The 22,700-nt window shown below is 37.9% G+C and overlaps 1 protein-coding gene across 9 annotated transcripts; it reads left to right on the top strand.

Annotated features, from left to right (window-relative positions):
- Positions 1-384: 384 nt before the first annotated feature.
- On the top strand, positions 385-21,909 carry NREP (neuronal regeneration related protein). 9 transcript variants are annotated; one of them, XM_085213283.1, is made up of 6 exons: positions 385-518; positions 1,225-1,272; positions 2,725-2,782; positions 6,598-6,680; positions 16,114-16,191; positions 20,239-21,909. In XM_085213283.1, the coding sequence occupies exons 4-6, from the start codon at positions 6,657-6,659 to the stop codon at positions 20,362-20,364; spliced, it is 228 nt and encodes a 75-aa protein (XP_085069409.1). In that variant the 5' UTR covers positions 385-518; positions 1,225-1,272; positions 2,725-2,782; positions 6,598-6,656; the 3' UTR covers positions 20,365-21,909. The 9 variants fall into 9 exon arrangements, with proteins under 9 accessions (XP_085069409.1, XP_085069414.1, XP_085069410.1 ...); XM_085213284.1 differs by lacking the exon at positions 385-518 and adding an exon at positions 645-850; XM_085213282.1 differs by lacking the exon at positions 385-518 and adding an exon at positions 918-1,121.
- The last annotated feature ends 791 nt before the right edge of the window (positions 21,910-22,700 follow it).

The raw sequence follows: 22,700 nt of genomic DNA, 5'->3' as shown, positions 1-22,700 counted from the left end.
GCTCTGCTTGGCTGCCTCTGCCTCACTCTGTCCCCTCACTGTCCCCTCACTCTGCAAATCTGCTCAGAATCAGGTCCGCTCACGGCCACTCTGGGACTCGCAGTGCGGTCCGGCTGCGCGCCTGGCCTCTCCTCAGCCCGCCGCAGGCACGCACGGTCCGGAGCCAGACTTTGCGGCGATCCCCGCCCTGCCGCCCCGCGCCACCGCCTCGTCCCGGCCGCGGGCGTGCTCCGTGCACCTGCGGCTCCGCAGCACGGCTGCCGGGGCCGCGGCCGCCGCTCGGATCGGAAGGCCGGCGCGGGGCAGGGGCTCGGCTCCCAGCGGGCCGCCCGCTACCGAGGGGCGGTTCTCGGGGTCCCGCGGGTCGCAGCCCGCGTCGCGGCGCTCCCTGCTTCCGCCCACCATTTTCTTTCAGACGGGCACCGGAGAGGCGAAGCGGCGGGCGGGCGGCCGCCTCTGTCTCCCTCCCCTTCTCCTCAAATGCCCTTTGCAGCCGCTGCCGCAGGGTTATTATTACAGTATGTGGTTACTCCCTCCCCCGCGCCGCGCGGCTCCGCGCCGCTCCGCTCCCGGGCGCTGGCGGCGGGCCGCGGCTGCTCAGCGTGCCGGTCCCGCTCCGCTTCTGGCCGCCGCCCAACCCCGCGCCGTGCCGCCGCCAAGGGGAGCGCCGGGCCCCGCGCGCGCGGTGCGGCGCGAGGGCACCAACGGCCGCCGCACCTCGCCGCTTCCCTCAGCGCCCGGGGGGGCGCCGCCTCCCGCGCCGTGCGCTGCGGCCGTCGGCGGGGCGGTCGCTGGCCCGGCCGCCAGACAGCGCGAGGACGTGCGGCTGCGGATTATTGCAGACTAAGCAGTCTGGCGCTGCAGCAGCGGGCGGGGGGGTTGGGGGGAAGGGGGAGGAAAGGAAGGGGGGTTGGTGGGGGGAGGCGGGCGGAGGGAGTGTGTATGTGTAAGGAGGGGACGGGAGGGGAGCAGGGAGCTGGCAGGCAGCCAGCTACCATCAGAATTAGCTCATTGTTCAATATAACCAGCTCTGGCAACCAAATCCCAGCCCGAGAGAGAGGGAGACTTTCCCCCAGCCACCCCCCCCACCCCTTTTTCTCCACGACTGCACTTTGGAAGAGGTGCAGTCATTCCTCCCCACACCCCCTACCCTCTCTCCACTCCCCCAACTATAAATTCCCTCTGTAGCATGCTGCCCTTTTTTAATCCACATTTGTGTTTCAGATCATGTAGAAAGGACAGAAAGTGAACAGGGAGCGGGGGCTTTTGTCTGTAAGTATATGCAATTCCAATCCACAGAATTTCATTTTACTTTTTATTAATCCTCTCTCTCTTTCTTTGTTTCTTTCTCTTCATTTCCTTTTGCCCTTAGCTGGTCTGTGCTGCAGTTTGCAGCACCCTCTCGGTGCACATTTCCAAAACAGGCTTTCTTAAAGGAGATGAGAGAACGTGCAGTATATGTGCTTAACTCTTTGTCTTTGTGCTTTGAGGCTGGATTTTTGGGCTGGGGATTGTGCTGCACACATGCAAGGGGAGACGAAGAGTGGCTTTGTAAAACTAATTCCTTTCTTTTTTGGTTTTTCACTCCATAATCACCAAAGCGCCTTTCTGAATTTTGTGCACTTAGATTTTTTTAGCATGTATGCAAGGCTCTAGGATTGGGTTTTTGTCTCTTTTCTTCTCTCTTGTAAAACGAATCTCCCTCTTCTCCGCCCTGACACTGGATTCCTCTCAGGCTGCTGGTGTTTATTTTTAGAAAGCAGTCATTCTTGCAACAGCCTTCTGCGTTTTTGCATGTGCAGCAGTTAAATTTTGGGTGGTTCTTTAGGAAGAGAGAGGGAAAAAAAAACACGCAAAAACAAATATATTTTGGTGTGCGTTTTTTGATGTGCTTTCTTCCAAATGTTTCTATGTCCATTTATAGATAAGAGTTTGCAGTTTTCTGTCCAGCATGTATGTATGTATTTGTGTGTAAACATTTGACTCATACCTAATTATATCTCGTACATACGCACTATAGGTAAGAAATATATAATCAGTAGAAGAGAACTTTATTTTTTCACTTTATGAGAACTGATAAAGGAGGTGTGCTACAAATTCACTCAGTTAAAAGAGCAGTAATTTGAACGAGGTAGGACCTACTCTTTTTTTCCTCCCTATTAAAAATAGGTGTGTGCGTGCGAGTATGTGTGTGTGGAATAGAGGGAGAGAAAACGGGAGGTTATGTAATGCAGTGCCATTTCCAAAAATACCTACTCTCTGGGCCGTTACATTCTGAATGCCTGACACTGTAATGCGCGTTTCTCCACTGAAAAAAAAAAAAAAAAAAAAAAAAAAAGCCACACTTTGTAGTATGGCTACAAACAACGGACAACCTTTCGCAGTAAGCATAGGTTGATGGCTTTTGTCCCCTTGACTGATTTTTGGTGTCTTAACCATTAGGACTCTTCAGAGGAGTACCAAGTGCTATGAATAGCATACAGTTTTGCAAATCCAAGTGCTAGGGATTCCTTTTTCTTATATTTAAGCCTACAGAACACTGGAGAGCAGAAGAATTTGGTATATAAGTGTACATGTGGTTAGAATAATTTGCATAACTTTAATCTTATCCGCTGATGCTTATTCTTGGCTCACTACTGTCATACTGGAGGAAAAAACGCCTTTTAAATATTGCGACAGTTTTAATTATGTTTGTTTTCATTGTTTTTTTTTAATTACTTTCAGATCCTTGTGCTACCTGAGAGAAACTGCAATCCTAAGACTTAACAGAATCTAAAAAATGGTAAGAATTAGCTGTTTTAGCAAAGCTTGCTTTTTTTTTTTTTTTTAAATAAATACAAACATTTTCCCATCCCCAGCACCCATTTATAAAAACAAACTTTTTGAAGTTAAGGAAATTTTCCATACAATGATGGATGTACCTTGAAAGTCTCCGTTTGTTGAATCTTTGATTTTCTCACAATTTTTGAATAAAAATCTGAAATCTCTCTTTGTGTAGTAAGGCTTATTTAATTGCAAAATTGCATGCTTAGGTGACTGTGAAAAATACACATCAGAACACTTTTAGGGAAACATTCAGGGAAAATTGGGTTAGATTAATTGCATTAATTATATTATACTATATATACTTATACAACCTTTGAAGTTGTTTTGATGTGGAGGAGGAAGGATGAAGTAAAAGATGTTTAAAATACAATATGTAATCTGTAGTAAGGTTTTTTTTCTATAAGGCTCCTTATTTCATATCATTCCCATCTGCAAAAATAAACTTGCAAATTCTGGAGTTTTAATCTATTCTGGAACCTACTTTCATCAAAGTGCTTTGCTCATCTGTACATAAATGAATAGTTGGGGGTGAGGAATTATAAGGGAAATGATTCACTTAAGCTGTGAATAGAAATTGTGTTAAAATACATTCTATTCACACAACTGTGGAATACTGGATAAGGAAACTTTTTCTATCAACACCAAGGTGACAATCAGCCCACATTTTGAGATTGTATGCGGGCTGTTATATGCAATATAAGCCTATCTCTGGAACAAAAGATTATTTTAAATTTTGTTAGGCATAAAATAGCCTTTGATTTTTACCAGCAGATGGTCCTATAAATCTAGCAAGGTTCCTGTAGTAGTCAGAGAAATCAGTTTTGTAAAAACAGTCTCCATTTCAGAACATAATATACAAGTTAGAACTATCTAAATACAGAAAATAGTATGTAATTACCCACTTGTTCACTGAGGTGAGTATGCACCTTTTGTTTTTGCAATGTAACATAAATCAAAATCTGATTTAGCTGTTTTTGAAAAGTTTTGTATTTGTTATGAAAATTCTTACTTCCACTTGTTTGTGATTATTCATCAGAATTTCAGTGCAAGAAAGATGAGTTTTTGCTCCAAATTAGAAGGTTGCTTAAGATGTGATAGTTGGCAGGACCTCTTTGCCTACTGAAACCATTTTACTTCCTTTCTCCTTTTCTTTTTCTTTTTCTTTTTCTTTTTCTTTTTCTTTTTCTTTTTCTTTTTCTTTTTCTTTTTCTTTTTCTTTTTCTTTTTCTTTTTCTTTTTCTTTTTCTTTTTCTTTTTCTTTTTCTTTTTCTTTTTCTTTTTCTTTTTCTTTTTCTTTTTCTTTTTCTTTTTCTTTTTTTTTCTATCCTTCCTCCCTTCCTCCCTTCCTCCCTTCCTTTCTTCCTCCCTTCCTTCCTTTTTTTTTTTTTTTTTTTCTTTCTTTCACTTTTGTCACAGTATCACTGGATGTAATATGAAGTCAGATTACTAACATACTTATAGCAGTGGACAAACTTCAGCATAGTTCTTGTACTTTTTTCAAGCATTTCTTTAGCAGTTGTGATTCACAGAAAAAATTATTTATATATCAACACTTTTTACATTGAAACACATAACTGTAAAAGTGCTTGCTTTGTTTTTAATATAAGAGCACATTCAAACATTCTATTCTGCTTTCTCTATTCAGTGAGAATTTGGCTTTTACATTTCACCAGGCTTAACTAAACTTGATAAAATAGGGGGAAAAAAAATACCTTGCTTATTCCCTACATAGCTACATTGAAAGTTCATTAATTATTTAGCTAAACTTAAAGTGACCAGAGTGTTACAGTGACCAATTACGAGTGACCAGAATAAACTTGCCTAGTAAGAACAAATTAACTCTTGGTGTAACTTCACTGTCTTATCTTCTCAGTTTCTTGATGTTCTTAAGCTATTTACAATTAAAAAACAAAACAAAAAAATGCCAACAACTTAGTAGGTTAGTTGGTTAGTTTTCAATGCTGCTTCTTCTCCTAGACATGGAATTACTACTGCCTCATAACAGTTTAATTAATCTTTCTTGGAGATACATAATACTGAAGTAGCAGTTCAAGGAGGAATAAAAAGCTAAAGAAGTGTAGTCTGTGTTGTATCTCATGGACATTTTGAGCCATCTTACACATGAATATGTGCCATTTGAAGATGTGTCCTTACTTATGTATTATTTGCTTGTAAAATTCCCACCTATAGGAAAAAAAGTATTTTTTATTTTTAATTTACAGTGTGTAAGGTCTTGAGGTTACTTTAAATGCTGTTTATTTCAAATGCTGGAATTTCAGTATTCCATCTTCATGGAAAATGCTGTATATCATAACATACAATTTTAGATTTTAGTGCTATTTAAGAAAAACAAAAACAAAAACAATTAGATACCAAGAAAACAAGCAAACAAACAAATAAATCCTAAAAAGCAAAAAACAGCTACAGGGTTTTAGAAGCTGTTTGGCCTATGTGATCCAGCCATTGAAATGAAGATTCTTGTCAGATGACTGAGATAGAGAATTCTAATTTCAGTTTTCTCTGACCTTAAAGAAGACTCTTAAGAAAACCAGGAGTGACTATTTTTCCTTTCTTGTAAGCTGTCTTCCCATCACACCTTCTCTGTCCTTCTCTCTTCTCCTCTCTTCCTCTCTCTCCCCCTCTCTCCCTTTCCTCCTTAAAGAAAGAAATTACAAAAGGCACTCTAGAGCTTTCACAGTGTGTTCTGGTTTTTGTTGGTGGTGGGTTTTTTGTTTGTTTGTTTTGTTTTGTTTTTCATTCTGAAGCACTCAGGTATGTCCTGTCTTTCTGTTCACTGCAGTTAATTTCTGGACTTCAGTTTGCAGTGTAGGTTCTAAGGAATTTAAATAACAAGTTTATCAGTAACTGGTAAAAGTATGCATCAGTAAATAGATACATTCTTAATAATTTAATTTTGACTGACCTGACAATAAAAAAGTATTCTACAACAGTTTTATAACTTATTTCAGAGATAACATGATTAGATGACTTTCTTTTAAAACAGTATAGCTTTAGAATTGTTCTTGCAGAATCTCAAGGCTAGGAGTTGCAGAGTATATCCATGTCATCCCAAAGCAAAAGATCTCAAAGGAAGGTCATTTGGGCTGATGAGTTATGTTGGCATACTCTGTCTGAGCAGCATCCATTTTGAGGTTGTTCTATCACACAGAATCATTTGCAGTCTCTAAATCTCGTAGTCTTACTTAAGGAGGAAAGAAGAAAGAAAAAAAGAACAGTATCTTATTGGAGAGAAAAATTGTCAAGGAAATTATTTTCTTCAGTAATTCAGGGAGAAACAGATGATAGCCTGCATTTGGACAAATGGGAAGAAAATCACCATCCCAGGTCTTTCTGCATTTCTTCCTGAAATGTGTAATATCATATAAGTCAAGGGAAGATATTTATGAGATAGTTATGAAACCTTATATTTAAGATTTCATTCCAACTTATCCATTATCAACATTTTCTGGTGTGTTATGTGCAGATATCTTTATGCATTCTTTAATTTTCAGTGCCTGTAAAATGATTTCACTTTGGTTGAAATAACTGTTGATTGCTTCAGGAATGCTTGTGGAACTGATCTGGCCAGATACATGCATACTCCTGTGTTCTGAAGAATAAGAATGAGATACTAAGATGAGACACTGTGTTCAGCCTGATAATAGAAACACACTGGGCAAATATAACTGCTGATCTGGCATGAGAAAAATTATACTGATTTGTTAGTTATTGCTGAGTCTGCATTTGGAACTGACATCTCCTTTATGGTAGTTCAGGATTGCAGAGGAGCTGTAGGACTATACCAGATCTAGTTATACTCCTGTATAGCCATGGACAGAAATTGGTCAAGAGAAGTAAGTGAGAGAAAGTTTTTTTTTGTTTGTTTGTTTTTGTCTGTTTGTTTTGTTTTTTGTTTTGTTTTGCCCAGTACTTTTTCACTACTGAAAACTTAGGAAGAATTAAATGCACAGCAGCTTAAAATACAGATAAGTAGAAATTAAAACTCACTTTTTGCAGTATTTTTGCTAAGTCAGCTGCCCAAATATGCAGAAAAATAAACAAGACAAAACCTTTATTAAATTATGGCTAGAAAGATATGAAAAGGAGTTTAAGAAAATGTCATTTTTGTCCAAAGCAGATGTTGCGGATATTTCTGTGATACAGCTCATCTGCACATTAAAAGACAAAAGCTTTCTCTATACATGTTTCTTTCCAGTCACAACCATGCATCCTCTGGGTGCTAATTTTTTTAACTATGCACCAGCATATTCTATCTGATGAAAACAGTGTTGACATGTGGACTTAGAGGTTTAAATAACACTTTGTCCAGGACAAACCTCTACTGAACATTTTTCACAGGCTGAAACTCCAGAAAATCAGAAATAAGAATTCATATACACCTTGTAATGCTACACAATTGTGTCATACTATATTGTGTAATACTATACTGATTTTTAAGTCTTGAGTCTGAAAGCCTGCCCCAACAATCATTTATTTCAGTCAGAATACTGTTGCTTTCTACCTGAGCTCTGGTCATTGTGCAGATGGCTAGAGATAGGGAGAGATACTATGCCTAATAACCCTCAAACATCTTCATAAAAAATAATATAGTTAGTATCATTGACTAGGATGGGATTTTTTAATATTTGTATTTTGTTTCTATTTCAAATAATTATTCATCCTGATAACTCAGTGAACTATGTTGGTTGAGGATGCAATCTGGAAAGGTGCAAAAATGTTCTTTTCAAATATTTAATGTAGAATGATACTATGAATCATTGTTTGAGTGTTACATGAAGTTCAATTTAGATTGCTTTTCTGGCACATTCACTGTCACACGACTGAATGATTCCCTGCTTAGATGCTCCTGTAAAGTTTTCTGATGTTTCCTTCTGTAAAAACTATATTAGGAAAAAGGAAAGAAAGCAAAATATCACAACTTCAAAACAAGTAGCATTTACACACCCTGCAGGAAGAAATGTTTCTATATTAATTTTGTTAACAGTGTTAAAAAAATGTATACAATGTTCTTGTCTGTCTAGTTGCATAGAATACCTCTGTGGAAAGAAGTTTTAAAAGATCAAAGGAATTTGTATAATCTCATGAGGTAGAATAAGCCTCGGCTTAATGTGAACATTATCAAGATGAACTCTATCTTGGAACACTGATGTTTAGAAGGCACATATTTACAATATATAGTTGCTCAAATATGTTAAGTTACAGATAAAAAATTCATCCTTCCTTCTTTATTTTAACATTAATTTACCTGTGTTAAATCTCCAGTATGAAAAAATGTGAGTTTAAATAACTCTCATTGGTGGCAGAATAAAAGCTTGTGGTAAAATATGTTACCTTTAATTTCTGAGATAAATTGTTATACTAGGCAACATAAAATCAGGAACTTGACAGAAAAAGTTGTTTTCTTGTTGTCTCCTGATGAGATAAATCCCAGAAGCCACAGGTATTTTATTCTTTTCAAACTATGTGACATATACGATACCGTTTACATTGTGTTTTATATTTGGAGTAACATTTAGACTATGCTTAATCATGGTAATGGGGCTGATGCACAGATTGTGCAGATTAAATGTACCATAATGCTTTCAAACACCTGTTACAGTATCATCAGTTGTACCATTTCATCTTTTTTAATGAGGTAAGTACTGGCTATACAGTGTAGCTCTTTCTCTCTTTTACTAGGTTACTCCTGGGACTTTCAATACTTGCCTGAAATACATTGTTTGTGAAAAGAACTGGTATCTTATGAGGAAGGTTTTCCCTGCTAGGCTCTGCAGGAGGGCAAGTGGCAGAGGCTGTGAACTTTCCTCCACTTGGAGGACAAAATCACGATTTCCAGTCATCTTTCTGGTACAAGTGGGAAATTTAAATAATTAAACAAACAGAAAAACAACAACCCAAAAAACAGGGTTAGCCCAAAGCAATCAGTGTATTTAGTCCTCTGAAGTTATATTAGTTCAGGGAATTTGTAGGAAATTAAATAATTGCTTATGCTTTGGAAGTTTAGCTTAGTGTATACATTTTGTGCAACTCAAAATTGGAAGGAGGAATCTGGGAAGTCACACTGTAGAAATGAGCATTTTGGGCTTTCTCCTTTTGTTCTTTCTCCAGAATACCTCTACTGGCCACTGTTCTTGCTGGTCTTGATTCCCTAAAATCAAAATTTGATGCAGTGAGGAAGCTGGGCTAAAAGTGGGCTTTTAGTCAGCCCGTATATACAGGTTTCCTCCTGTATTGCTCTAGTAATTCTTCAGTGTTGGGTATGAAACTAGTGAAGAGCTTGAGCATGCAGCCTTCAGTCCTGAAGGTTGCTGCCATGCTGCGTGTTTACCCGACTTTGTAGGGAGATTTGGAGTGCATCTACTTTTGCAGTTACCACTAAGCATAGATACAAATGGTTACTATTTAAATATTTCACTACCTTATTGTGCTTGAAGACCAATGATGAACTAACTGGTAACCAAAATTCAGATACTATTTTAAGTTTCAGGCTCGTTACTGGTGTGTGTGTGTGTGTGTGTGTGTGTGTGTGTTAAGTAAAGTAATAAAAGCTACTTTTACAGCGCACAGAAAAATTAGAGGAAAATATAGTGTTATGCAGGTTTTGGAGTTCAGTTTTCTGAGGGGCTTGTTTTGTTATTTGACTTCTGTAATGTTAAATAGTTTCAGAGTCCATGTACTCAAAGTCACTGTTGGAATAATGCAATTTACAGCTTTTTATTGGTTAATGGAACTTTCCACAAAATATACACTTGTTTCTTTCTGTTCTTCTGAAATAATTGCACTTCTTTTCCTTTCAAGAAGTGATACTCTGGTAATAAATGTGCTTGCTAAATTCACGAATTCAGACAGAAGCTGAGTGTTTATGACAACATTCACAATGTACCACCTTTTTTTTTCTTTTTCTTTTTTTTTTTTTCCCCCTTTTTACTCTTCACATGCATGGTAAATATTAACAATGCTCTGCTATGGTTTTTGCATGCTTAATGAAGAAAAAGAGCAGCATGAGTGCACTTGTAACACACAAACTAAATTCAACCTGACTAGTACAGAAAAGTCAAAATTGAGCTCTCTGCCTAAAAATTACGTTACGATCAGTTGTTGTGGGAAGGATTTCTCTCTGGGGGAGAACAAACTGTTTTCTGTAACTAACCTCATTCAATCTTGTATGTCAGAAAGCTGCTAACGTTTCTGTTAGGGATTCTTACCAGCTGAAGAATTTGGCAGGAACGTGCTGACTATATACTCAAGCTAGATTAACTTGTGTTTTTCCCCTCCTGAACACCATATTTGCTCAGTTTTGGAGGCCATAGTCAGGTAAGAGACCTTTTGGTGGCAAAATATGCTTGCTTAGCCTGGATCAATATCTCTTCTTGCAGCAAGAGGCTATGAAGCAGTGAGGTGAAACAGTCTTAAAATTATATACTTTAGTAAATTTTGTACAGTCACTCAGATAGTTTTCTTGTATATGCCATGAGATTCTGAAAGCACATATATAAAAAAAATCAAACTATGCAGAATAGATTAAGACAAGTGTGATATCTTTGAAGAAGCTGATACAGATGAGCCAACATAGGAGGCTAGATAGAAACAACTTCAGTGTAATCTGGAGAATACAAGCTTTAAGAGCCATGAAAGAAATAATGGATGAAGATGGGTTTTTATGAGAAGTTTTGTGTTCACAGATAGGAAAATTACTTCCAAGATCACTTCCTTATGTTGTATAGGAAAATAGCAGATAACATCTAGTTCTGTAAAACTGACAGAAATTGAAGAAGTGATGAACAAGGACTACAGGGAGAAAAAATATCAAAAACCAAATGAACACAGAATTGAAACAAGAACCTAATGAATAAACTTGCTAATTCGTGTACAGCACAGGGAGGGAGATGCAAGGAAGAGTGTACTTGTCTCATTTAGTCTTTTTCATCGCTATGCGGTTGTGAGTTTGAGTCATCAGATGGGGAGGAATAAAATGCAGCAAGAATAACTTCCCCATTAAAAGGCGGAGGCAGAAAAGGGTGCTGATGCACAGAAGTTAAAGGCAAGTACAGGTGTGCAGGTGTCTTGCTATATTCTGCCAATATGCTGTCATGTGTTAATTCTTACTGTAATGGGCAGGTGAAGTCTACTTAAAAGGGTAAACTACCTGGATTAATCGCAGTCTGGAAGGGAACAATAGCATAATTATTAATCACTTCTCCCAAACCATTTATCTACCTTTATTTGCAGTGTGAAGGATGTGTGAAATGACCATTAAAAACACTTTTTTTTTTCTCCCATTGAGTTTTGAATGCTCGTGGCATTGATGTGGAAAGCATGATTGCTAGGAAAAATCTCCCGCCCTGACAATACATTAAAATGCAAAGACAGCTAATAAATAACTTACTAGGGATAACTGTTACACCTCAACCAGAAGCTCAGACTTGTAATGCAAGAAAAAGCAACCATGTATACAAAATTAAGAAATCTTAAACTTACTGAGCTATTGATCAAAGCATTTTTAAATCAGTAAAGTTCATTAAGTTGTGTTTTAACTAGGGAAAGTTGTGGTTCCTTACGGTTTAATAGGGAAAGTTTCCTCACTGATTGTGTTTTGGAATCAGCCTATCAAGACTGTGACTGCAGCTTCTTAAATACAAAAGATTTGCCAAAACTTCACTGACATTTTTCCTCCTTATTTGAAATACTGAGCAGTCTTGATATCCTGGCATTCAGGAAGATGCAGAAGACAAAACTGAATGGCATCAGGCTGTCACACAACTAAATTCTTGAGAAGTAGCAACTATTCAGCTGACAGTTGCTATACGTATTAAATATTGCATGTAAGATTTGGGATATGGTGGACGTTAGTATCATATGCTATCATAGTGCTTCCTTCACAATCTTAAACTCCTATAGATAGGTGCTTCAGCTTACCTCTCACAATTCAGCAAATGATAAAGCATGCATTGATCCTAGCACAAGTTTTCTTTTGGTTTTGTTTAAAATTTATTAGTTCTTTAACAGAACAATTTATATTATGTTAAAACAGCAGGTACTGTTCATGCGTCTGTATGGTACTGGTGGACTGTCAATTATGAGGAGTCATTTAGGGGATATACAAGTGCATGTTACAATTCAAACAAGGTGGTATCTAGGAATCATAAAAAGCTGCAAAGAAATAACTCTTTCAACTTAGCGGGCAAAAGTGTTCTGATTTTTGCAAAACAAAATACATCAAGACACAATTGGAGAAGATCTGCTGGGCACTTTTTGATTGTGCTGAGAGCAGGCAGAAAAGAAATAATAGACAACCTTTCTTCTAGAAGCTCCAGTGCTGTTGATTTTTGTTAAATCACCACGAAGCAGTGGTGGTGAAAAATCTGATCTACTTTAAAGGTATAGAGTATAGAAATGCCCTCAGAATGCTAGGAGTGTAATGTTAGCACACCATGAAAGTGGTGTGATGGCACTTTCTTTCCTTCTCTTCAACATATACATCTGTCATTTTACTTCCCTGTTCTTCAGTCCATGGCCATCTGTGTCTGAGGGAAGACTGATAATCCAAGACTGGTAAAATTTTTCTTTTATTTTTTTTTCCTCTAGGTATGCTAGTGCAGAGTTACCAGACATTAGGAATTCACAGTGTTCTCATAATTCCATTCTACCTCCCACCTTCTACCATTAATTGATTTTTATGACAAGAAGTGAGGTGAAACTTCTCAAAAGATGATTGCTGCTGCACTCAGAGTGGTTGGTTTTCTCTGTTAAACTTCTAGTTTGGGAATCTAGATTGCAATGGACTTGAACAGGAATTCAGTTGTAGCCCACATTAAAAGAGAGAGAGAGAAAACAACAAAAAAAAAGGATAGAAAAAGTAATTCTGGGGACTTTTTGTTTATTTCTTGACAGTAATAACCTTAGAAATGTTTAACAGGACAGTGGTCATTGCACTAAGTTTAGAGTATCTTCAATCTGGTTTTGTTTTGTTCTATTTTTTCCTCATGATGGACGTTTCTGAATGTTTGAAAGATGCTTTTAATATGCAGGGATGAAGAGTGGGTAGTAAGGAATCATTCTAGCATTTTAACTGATACAGTAAATTATGTCCAACTCTGTAAATATTATTTTACATGTTTGTTTTGAGGGTAGGCAGAAGTTTGTGCTCTTTTACTGTTGCTCTTGAAGAGGACAGAGGTTTATGAAAGGAGCAGTGGCTCATTATGGAAGAATAGGCATTTAAGTTTTGAATTGTTGGTTAAATAGAACTTCTGCAATAGCAAAAAGAGGATTCTTGGTTTATTGAACAGTGGAGAAAAGAAGAGCTTACTTAGGGAAATGCTTCTGATTTTGAAGAGAAGTGGCAGTAAGTAAATAGTTCTGCAGTCTGGACGCTGTAGTAACTAAGTAAATAGGTTTTTATTTTCCTCATCTTTGCTTTTTCTGATTTATAATAGTAATTTTTATTTTTTATTTTTTAGATTTTCAAGAAGTGTGGTAAAAAATTGAAAGCGTTATTTACAGGTCATGACTCCCTATATGACATTGGCCTCAATTTTTGGTCAGAACAGTTGTTGTGGAACACTGCTTCAGATATGTCCCACATCAGTTTGTTGCTTTTTCTCTGACTTTTCGAAGTGAAAGTGGATGGTTTTGTGTATCACATGTTCTTCCAGAAGGATTTCTCCCAAGGCTAATTATGCCATTAGTCAGATATTTAGGAGTGATCCACTTTGACAATTTATGGTTGAACTTTCCTAGCTTGATATTTCCCTAATGAGTTAGGCTATCAATTTGAGTCAGTGTAGTGCCCTTTTGCATTGTTTAAACTTGCAGAAACTTTGGTTCTCAATGTATCCTAAAGTTCAGTAATTGTTTTCTAAATCCTGATGTTTTTGCTATTTAAGCCAAGCTTGTATTCTCATAGTAGTCATACAGGAAGTACTAAGAAATTAAAGGATGGTGTGTGTATCAATGTAAGCATTTATCTGAAGTGTTTCTTCATGGTAACAGCTGGAATGCAGTAAGTCTTATATCCTATTTTGTAATGAAGCATTGCTTTGCAATTCTTCTTTCCCTGTAGATCGTCTTCCATGTTGCAATGTTTATATCAGTTGTTTTGAGATGCTGTCACTGACTTTATGTTCTTGCTGTTTTATTTATAACGTCAGTATATGTGAACATAAAAGAAGTTTCTGCATTTTGTAAGACAGACAGCATGGCAAAATACCGAGCTTTCTTCCTTTTTCAGTCCTTGTGGGTTATACGAAGTCCTGAGTGGCTTTTCCACTTGGGCATCTTTTTTTTCATTCCAGCAACTTCCTCTACTTAGACAGTCTAAGCCGTGATTCTCTGGCCTTTCAACACTGTTCCAAAGGCAGGTGAAAACCTTTTGTCAGCACAGTTCAGGACTTAGCAGCACGTGGAGGAGGTCCATGTGCTTTTCATCTTAAAATGATGGTCAGAGTAGTTGCTTTCGAAAAGAATATTGAGAGTAGGACGGTACTAAATATTTCTCCATGGAGGAAGCTGATGTGAAAGACACTGGAGATAGCTGGGGTAAGCACTGTGTGGTGTTTTTGTTTGTGGGTTTGTTGTTGTTTGTTTGTTTGTTTGTTTTTTAAACCTGAAGCATTGTTGCTGTATCTTACAGTTTACATCTTTTTCTCCCTGCCTCATCCCTAAAACCCACCTTCAAACTGCAGTCTCTTGAAGCTTTTAGGAATGTAAGTCTAGAGGTTCATCTTATGTCAGGTGTTATTTCTTTCAAATTGGTAATATAGAGTGCGAGACCTATATGCTAACCTGAATCTGGTTCAGACTCAGGAGATTACACAAATTCATCTTCATCGTAAATAATGTTTTTTGTTCCTTATTCTTTCCTTTTGTAGGAAAATACACATTTTTGTGTACTTGCCCATTTTATGTGCATGCCTTGTTGCTACTTCATGTCATGAGCTTTCACACAGTGAATATGACTACGTAAATAAGATAAAGGCGTAGGAGCAGGTTGCGTAGTCAGTGATTATAAATATCAAGAGGAGAGCTCAGGGTTTACATGTTATCTTTCATTAGAGTGTCTCAGAGATTCAAGGAGAACATTAGCTGATGAAATTACAGAACACTTTCTGTGTTATCCTATCTCAGCCATAGCTGGGGAGCATGACTGGCTTTTTCGAGATCGTGCAGTAGTCCCAAATATGAAATAAATCCTGATGCTCTTATCAGTAGGCAGCACTGCATTTTGCACTGTGGAAAATTGTAGAAGAATGTGTTGTAGCAGGCATTGCCTCAGGCCACATTCTTTAACTTTCCCTCCTTCATTTCCTAATTTATAGTAGACTTCTCATTTTTCTCTTCAAAGGGTGATTTAAATAATCTTCAATTTCTTCAAGCTATATCTAGTTCAGTTGTGTCAGCTACTCAAAGTGCAAATTTCCAGAAATGAAAACATTTTTCAGGCTTCAATACAAATACAACAGCATGCAGGTGAATTAAGCCTGTCCTCTAGAAATTCCATTGACAAGGCAAATTTTTTTCCCAAAGTGTGAATAAGTTTGAATGCTGTAATTTATCGTGTTCAGCTTGAAACAGTTAGACGTTCAAGCACCTTGTAGAAAGAATTGTATTCTTTAAACCAAAGGTACAGCAGGCAGACCCAGCAGGGAAACAAACTTAAGGTCTTCAGTGTTATATACAACTCATAAGTGATCACTTCAAAGCTTAAGGAGAGTGAGATTGGTACGTGCTCTGGTCTTCATCCTGAGGATTAGGATCTGAAGCACAGGAGGTTTTCAGATCAGACTCACGGTGGTAACTGAAGTGTATTTGCTTAGCACTTGCTCCAGCTCCCCACTGTAGGCTGTAGCCTATCATGAATCTCACCCATTTTCTGGTAAGAAAATAAGGCCTAGGAGAAGCATGCTCATCTCAGGCAGGATAAATAGGACCATTTTTCCTGTGGCTGCATAGGAAGCTCTGCCCCAGAGCAATAGTAGGTTGGTATTGTAACCACTAAATCCTGCTGACTGCTCATTTATCCTATATAATGTGTTGGTGTTCCTTTGAAGTCTAAAATATTGGGTGCTGACACAAGATTATAGCAATGCTCAATGTACTTAGAAAGTATTAAGTTCCTGTTCACAGTTCAGTGTAAAAGGATTATCAAAGTTGTGTTCCCCTTGTCTCCGGTAATTATCAGCAAAGGTAGTCATCTTCATTATCTTCTTTCATTCATCTTCATTCATCCCTCTTGTCCTAAAATTGTACCTATTTGTGTCGCTACAGGTTTATCAGCCAAGGCAAATGATTTGGATTAGCCAGAAAATCTTCCCAACCTGCCATGGAGATGGGGGATTTCTAAAGGTAAAGTTATCTGTTATTTCTCTCCTCTAGCAGTTTACTAAGATGAAAGTTTCCTAAGGGAAAAAAAATACACAAACAAAATAAAAAAAGAAAACAACAAGCCACAAAACACTGACAGTTCAGTGGAGTTTATTTTATGACTGTTTCAAGAGCATAGCTAGCTTTCATGATTTCATCATGAGTCTCATGATATTCTGTTTTTCTTGAAGCTTTGGGTCCATGAGCCAAGCAGTCAAGTGAGGATTTCAGCTTTCATTCTAAAATTATGTTTTTATCCTTCAGACTTGCAGAAAACATGGACTCTTACTGGCTACATACCAAAAAGGAAATGTTAATTTTCAAGAGTTCGGATTTCTTAAGTCTGTCTGATGATTTTTCAGGCTTGACATCTGAGTTTCAGATGCTTGATTTTGGCTGTTGTCACTTACTAATAAAGAGGAAATGATAATGTACAGGGAAGGAAGGGGGGTTGTTGTTTTTCTTTTGTGAGCTTCTGTGCTTTACCTGGCTTAAATAACAAGCATATAGAGCATGACATTTTTCATTCAACTTTGACAAGAAGGTAAGAAGATGTGGGTTATCAGACATGACTGATAAGATTTTGTTCTGTTGCCATTGCTGATTTCATTAATCCCAAATTGAATTTGAAATCTGCATAGGAAAGTAGAACAGTTGTTCAGATCTGCAGAATGTGTATGCTTTATTTTGTTTCTCATTTATTAATGACTCAAAGTCGGCAAAAAAATTGTAAGGTCAGCAAATAAGAGCACATGGAAAACTGTTCTGATTTAATTTCCATTACTATCTAGACTCCAACTCCTTGTTATCAGAATCTGGATAACTCTATATTTTACTTTTATTTTTTTATAAAGGAAGTTCTAAAATTCATAGTTGAATCGACTCATTTGAATTTGACTCCTTCAAATTAACATGTACGGTGAGAATGCCGTTCCTAACATTCAGTGTGTTCTTAAAGTTCATCTGAATATGCTGATGGCAATGCCAGATTAAGACAAATGTAACAAATGATCAAATGCTGTCATATTTACATTAAATAAATTTGCTAATTTTATTAATCATCTCTGTGTTTACTAGGTGATTTTTTTTTCTTTTTATGCTTCAGCTTTGAACGTTTCATTCATCACTACTCAAAGTAGTTCCTAAAACACAGGAATAAATTTATGAATTATGTGCAACATACTTCGTAACAATGCTGCATTCTACTGGCTTCATGAGTAGCCATGTATTTGTATTGTACATATCTTGAAAAAATATCATCAAAAAACTTTCTGAACTATAAAATGTTATAGGGTGTTGGTTTTTTTTCTGTATAGTTATTGCATTCCTGATTTTTCACCACCATTCTGACCTTTATGCAATTCTTCAAAAGGTATTTGGCATAAGCTTAAAAGGAGCAGTTTTTAGTTTCACAGTAAAGCTTCAGAAGCAATTTAAATATTAGCTGCACACAATCCAGTTTCTAGCAGAGTATCAGCTTTAACAAAAACCCAGTGTTGTTGGAATCTAACTATTGTTCATCATGCTTATAAAATTACTCAGGATAAATTTCTGGAGAGAACTGCAGAAACTGCTCAGCCCTTCTGCAACTCAATATTTTAGGTACTCCTTTTTAGTATCAAACTGGTTGAACTACCAAAAGAATGAAATAAAATCAATAGGGTTTATTAAAAACAAAATCTTTTTTTTTTTTTTTCCTGGTTTTTTTTTTCCTTGTTGTTTTAGGGTTGTTTTTTTTTTTTTTTTTTTTTTTTTTTTTTTTTTTTTTTTTTTTTTTTTTTCCCCCTCATGCAACCAACAAGCATAAATGGATACGTTCATTACAGACAACTTACTTCCCGGCCCAGAAGGGTCATACGGGACTTTTAATCTTATGATTGTATGGCAGAATTTCAGCACTAAGATTGTTTTCACAGCTGAAAAGGAACTGCCCAACACAATACTTTTGGAAATTTGCCCAGACCTTTGGTCTGTGTGGTGTCCCTGTTTTCATATGTAAGTTTCTAGTTTTCTTCTCATGTTCCGTAATGATACACAAGTAGCAAATTTATTTAACAAATGAGCAATTCCACATGGGTGGAATTTTCTGGTGTCCTGTGAGGGAACATATCTGTACATTCACTAGGTATCTGTAAATTCACTAGAATTTAAACATCATTTTCTCACTCTGAAATGCTGTCTTTTGCAAAATCTCCAATCTGATTCTAACAAAGCCAATACTATGTTTCTACTAGTTTTTCTACAGCTCGCAGACTTCTGCATTTCTAGTGAGTGAAACCCACACAGTTTTTAAGTTTCTGATGCCCATATAGGAGTGGGCACTGTTTTTCCCTAAGGGAAGGATTTCAGCCTTTTCAGGCTGATAATCTGGCTGGGTGCAGAGCAGAGCCCCGGGGCAACCTGTCTGACTAAGAGCAGAATTTAGCCTGTTATCTTTGATAAATACAGTGGGAAAGCCCTAGGGTGGCTTCATTCCTAATGCTAGTAAATGTGACAAATACAGACATTCCAGTGAAAATTATGGCTCTGAAGAGCCATAAGAGAAGAAGAGAAGAGGGAAGACCCTGAAAGCTGCAGTTTCTAGGTAGTTGTGAGACTGCTGTTTGTTCAGCTTCTGATTCAGAAACTCAAAACTCTGCTGTCAGAAGAATTGAACTTGGAGAAGATAATTTTCATTTCTTAAACAAACTTTAAAAATAATCAATCTTATTCAATTGTTATGTATCAAAAAATGAAATCAATAAAATACCTTTACAATTTTGAGCACTTAAATACAAACTTGGAAAAAAAAAAAACAACGCAGAGATCTTTTCAAAAATTTGGAATGTATGGCTAATAAGCACACTATTTTTGTTTAAAATGCCATAGTGACATATCACTAGCAAAGTATTTTAAGCTTGTACTTAGCCTTTAGGCTTTCTACCGAGGTTTGAGCTGAAACAGATATTCATGTTGCTGATTAGGCTTCAGCCAGTGAGTAATTAAGTATGGTGAACAAAATGGTCTCAGAGGTAGATGCACGCTACTTCCTTACTTTTTCAGAGACCACAGTAATACACTACAGAGCCTCTGAATTCCCATTAGGGAAAGAATAAGTGCTCTTCTCAACGAAGTATTATAGAAAAGTCTCTTATTGGTATATGCTATGCATAAGACATAAGGTGTTTAAAAAATTAGAGGGTTAATCTGCAAAAAGTTCTCTCAGTAATGAAATTATCTTTCATAACTCAGACATGCTTTTATGTTGGAGGCCAGGTGGAGCCACAAAACAGAGCTTGGGTTATAGAAACAAATGAGCAAAGTAATTTGTTAGTAGATAGTACCATGAGCATAAGTTTTTTTCTCACTTCTGTTAGTACTGAGTTATGTTTTCAGTGGGAGCTCAGTACTTTCCGTTGAGTTGTGGCCATGAGTTTTTCACTGACTATACTGACACACTCCATCTTCATTCTCTGCTTCATATGTGTAAAATGGATAATTACTTTGTTTTGGCCATATTTGTAATAATGCCAGAAGCACTACACACTCATCTTCCAGTGCAGCTCCAGGCCTGAGCAATCCCAGCCATTACGAAGGGCACTGAAATTCCCTGGTTTGGCGGGCACAAGAAGACTTGTGTTGGGTAGTGTAGGGATGTACAATTGGTGATCTGTTGAAAGGGTTTAGTTTCCATTGCGTCTCTAAACCTCTAAACTTGCTAGGATGAATGGGGTATTCCCTGCTGCAACAACAGAACAGACTTCCTGGTGGAGGGCTGTTGCTGACCTAACTCTGAAATACTTTGACTGCCATGGCACACTTGCTCAGCCCCAGAAAAGACTTTTCCTTAGATGTTGCATAGCTTGCCTAATATATAACAATCTTTTCCCCTCAGTGGCATTAGTATTAACAGTTGATTAAGGTATGTTTAGTAGATGTTTACTTCTGAACCGAGGTTAGGAGACGTTGAATATCTTAGGACGTGAGAAGGGAAGATCCACCAGGCATACTTCAGAGAATCACAGCTAATGCCATTTTTCCTTTCTGCAGGGATGTCTTCCCATCTCAAAGGAAGTAAATCGCAAGAAGGAAAGTGAAGTGGAAGGAGCATGTTGGGCTCCAGTAAATGGCGGTGGTCACCATTTCACCAAAATCAATTACCTCTACACTTTTTAGTCATGATTTTTCCATTTGTATCACATATGGTGTATGGGTTTGATGAGGTCATGGTGTCATATATTGGGAATTGTTTCTGTGTAAATCATCAAGTGTAAGAAGAAACTATGGGACTCTGAGCCTTGCTTTAGAGAATAACAGTGGACAAACGTGTACCATAAAACTAGGTTTAACATTCTGACTCAAGCGAAAGCTCTCAGAATTTCACACTGTGAATCCATGTTTACAAACATTACAGGTGGGCCCTCAGGCCTGGTTCTACCACAGCAATGTCTTCCACTACTCAAACTCCACTGCTTACATGAAACTGGTAAATTACTCTCTCCATTTTCACCATCCCTAACTGCTTTTTGCAGAGGCTGAGAGTCCCCCTTTTTTCATTTAGATGTAACAAACCTAGTAGTTTATTTTCATCAATTGTCTGTATATCTCTATATTTTATCCATGTACTCTTTTGATGTATAGAAGTAGTATGAAACTCATGGTTTCCTTGTGGTAAGTGATTGTGATGCTGCCACGGGATTTGAGACACTGATGAATGGTGCTATTTTGGACTTTAAATATGCTCCTTGGCAAGGTAGCTCTGATGGAGTTATTTTTTATTTCCATGTTCTGAGAAGGTGTTGGTACTTTGTTTTTCTGAATGTTGTTCTTTAGACTGGACTGACTTGTTTACTTGTGTCTTCAGTGTGGCTTTCTTATTCAGTGCCGTAGGCGAGTAACTACTTGTAGTGTACAAGTGAGGAACTGATTCCCTGTCAGGGTCCACTCACAAACTTGCAGTTACAGTGGGAGCAATCACAAAACTGTAATTTACATAAAATCTCCTTTCTGACTCCTATCCACCTAATGGAGAAAAACAAGCAATAATTTTTAAGCAACCTCTCAAAATCTGTTTTGATTTTTGTCATTTTTAAAGGCCTTTTTGGAAGAGGGACAAGTTTTTAAGTCCTCTTCTAATACATAAAATAGGGGATATTGTAAGAAATATACTGCAGACTTCTGAGAGGTGAAGTCCTATAGGGGAAAAGAGTACACTCCCACAGCACTGTCAACATACAAGGTTTACATTTTTGTTCTTGCTCCCAGATATCTATCAATACAAAATAACACAAAATACAAAACTAAACAGTATCATCTACTCATGGGATGTTGTTGTGTTAGACACAGTCTGAAAGCCCACCATAATTTTTTATATAATTCTGTCTTTTAGCTCTTCCTTTCACAGGGCAGGCCTTGTTCTGAACTGTTTTAGCTTCTGACTGTTAAATACCAATGCATGCACTGCACTTCCTTGATTTCTTTACCTTCCTCTCCTTCTGTATCTCTTTTCTTTTCCAATAGATTAGATTCATCTATTGTGCTGTATATAGAGCAACAAATAATATTCAGCAGTTGTGGCATTTATGTATAGTTGCAGTTGTGTACTGCTGAAAATGCAGGCTTTTGTAACGATGTGATCTTTAATAACGCACTACAAGTACCCAACGTATTTTAGCTATTTTAGTAGGATTTGTTCAATAAATATGCAAGCTCTAATGGTAACTGTGATGTCTCCGCTTCTTTATTCTAACATGAGCGCTCCTTTCAGTTAGTTTTCAACCTGTTCTTTACATGACTATTAATTTTTTCAGGAATACTGGGTGATGCAAAAGTTGATTCCTTTTGTTGCCTGCTAAACAGTAGCCACTAAGATAAATGAAGTGATCTGGGAATAATCATAGAATTGTAGAATCATTGAATCACCAAGGTTGGAAAAGACCTCTAGGACCATTTAGTCCAACCCCATCCACCTATCACCAATATTTCCCACTAATCCATGTCCCTCAGTACAACATCTAAACATTTCTTGAACAACTCCAGGGACGGTGACTTCACCTGTTCCATTGCCTGACCACTCTCTTGGAGATGAAGTATTTCCTAAAGTCCAATCTGAATCTCCCCTAGTGCAACTTGAGGCCATTCTGTCTAGCCCTATTGCTAGTTACATGGGAGAGGAGGCTGACCCCCACCTCATCACAAACTCCCTTCAGCTAGTTATAGAGAGCAATAAGGTCACCCCCAAGCCTCCTCTTCTCCAGACTAAAGAATCCCAGCTCCCTCAGCTGCTTCCCGTGAGATTTGTGCTCCAGACCCCTCATCAGCTTCATTGCCTTTCTCTGAACAGGCTCCAGGGCCTCAATGTCTTTCTTGTAGTGAGTGGACCAAAACTCAATACAGCACTCGAGGTGCGGTCTCACCTTGAGTACAGAAGGATGATCACTTCTGTGCTCCTGCTGGCAACACTATTTCAGATACAAGCCAGGATGCCATTGGCCTTCTTGACTGCCTGGGCA

Source organism: Meleagris gallopavo, chromosome Z (genome assembly GCF_905368555.1).
Source record: "Meleagris gallopavo chromosome Z, MGAL_WU_HG_1.1, whole genome shotgun sequence".
Taxonomy (NCBI): Eukaryota; Metazoa; Chordata; class Aves; order Galliformes; family Phasianidae; genus Meleagris; species Meleagris gallopavo.
This window is presented reverse-complemented; position numbering and strand designations above follow the sequence as displayed.

Coding starts and splice junctions, on each gene's coding strand:
- NREP (XM_085213283.1), top strand. CDS start 6,657: ATGGACAGAAATTGGTCAAGAGAA. Junction 6,681..16,113: donor ACAGAAATTGGTCAAGAGAA/GTAAGTGAGAGA, acceptor GTGTCGCTACAG/GTTTATCAGCCAAGGCAAAT. Junction 16,192..20,238: donor GAGATGGGGGATTTCTAAAG/GTAAAGTTATCT, acceptor TCCTTTCTGCAG/GGATGTCTTCCCATCTCAAA.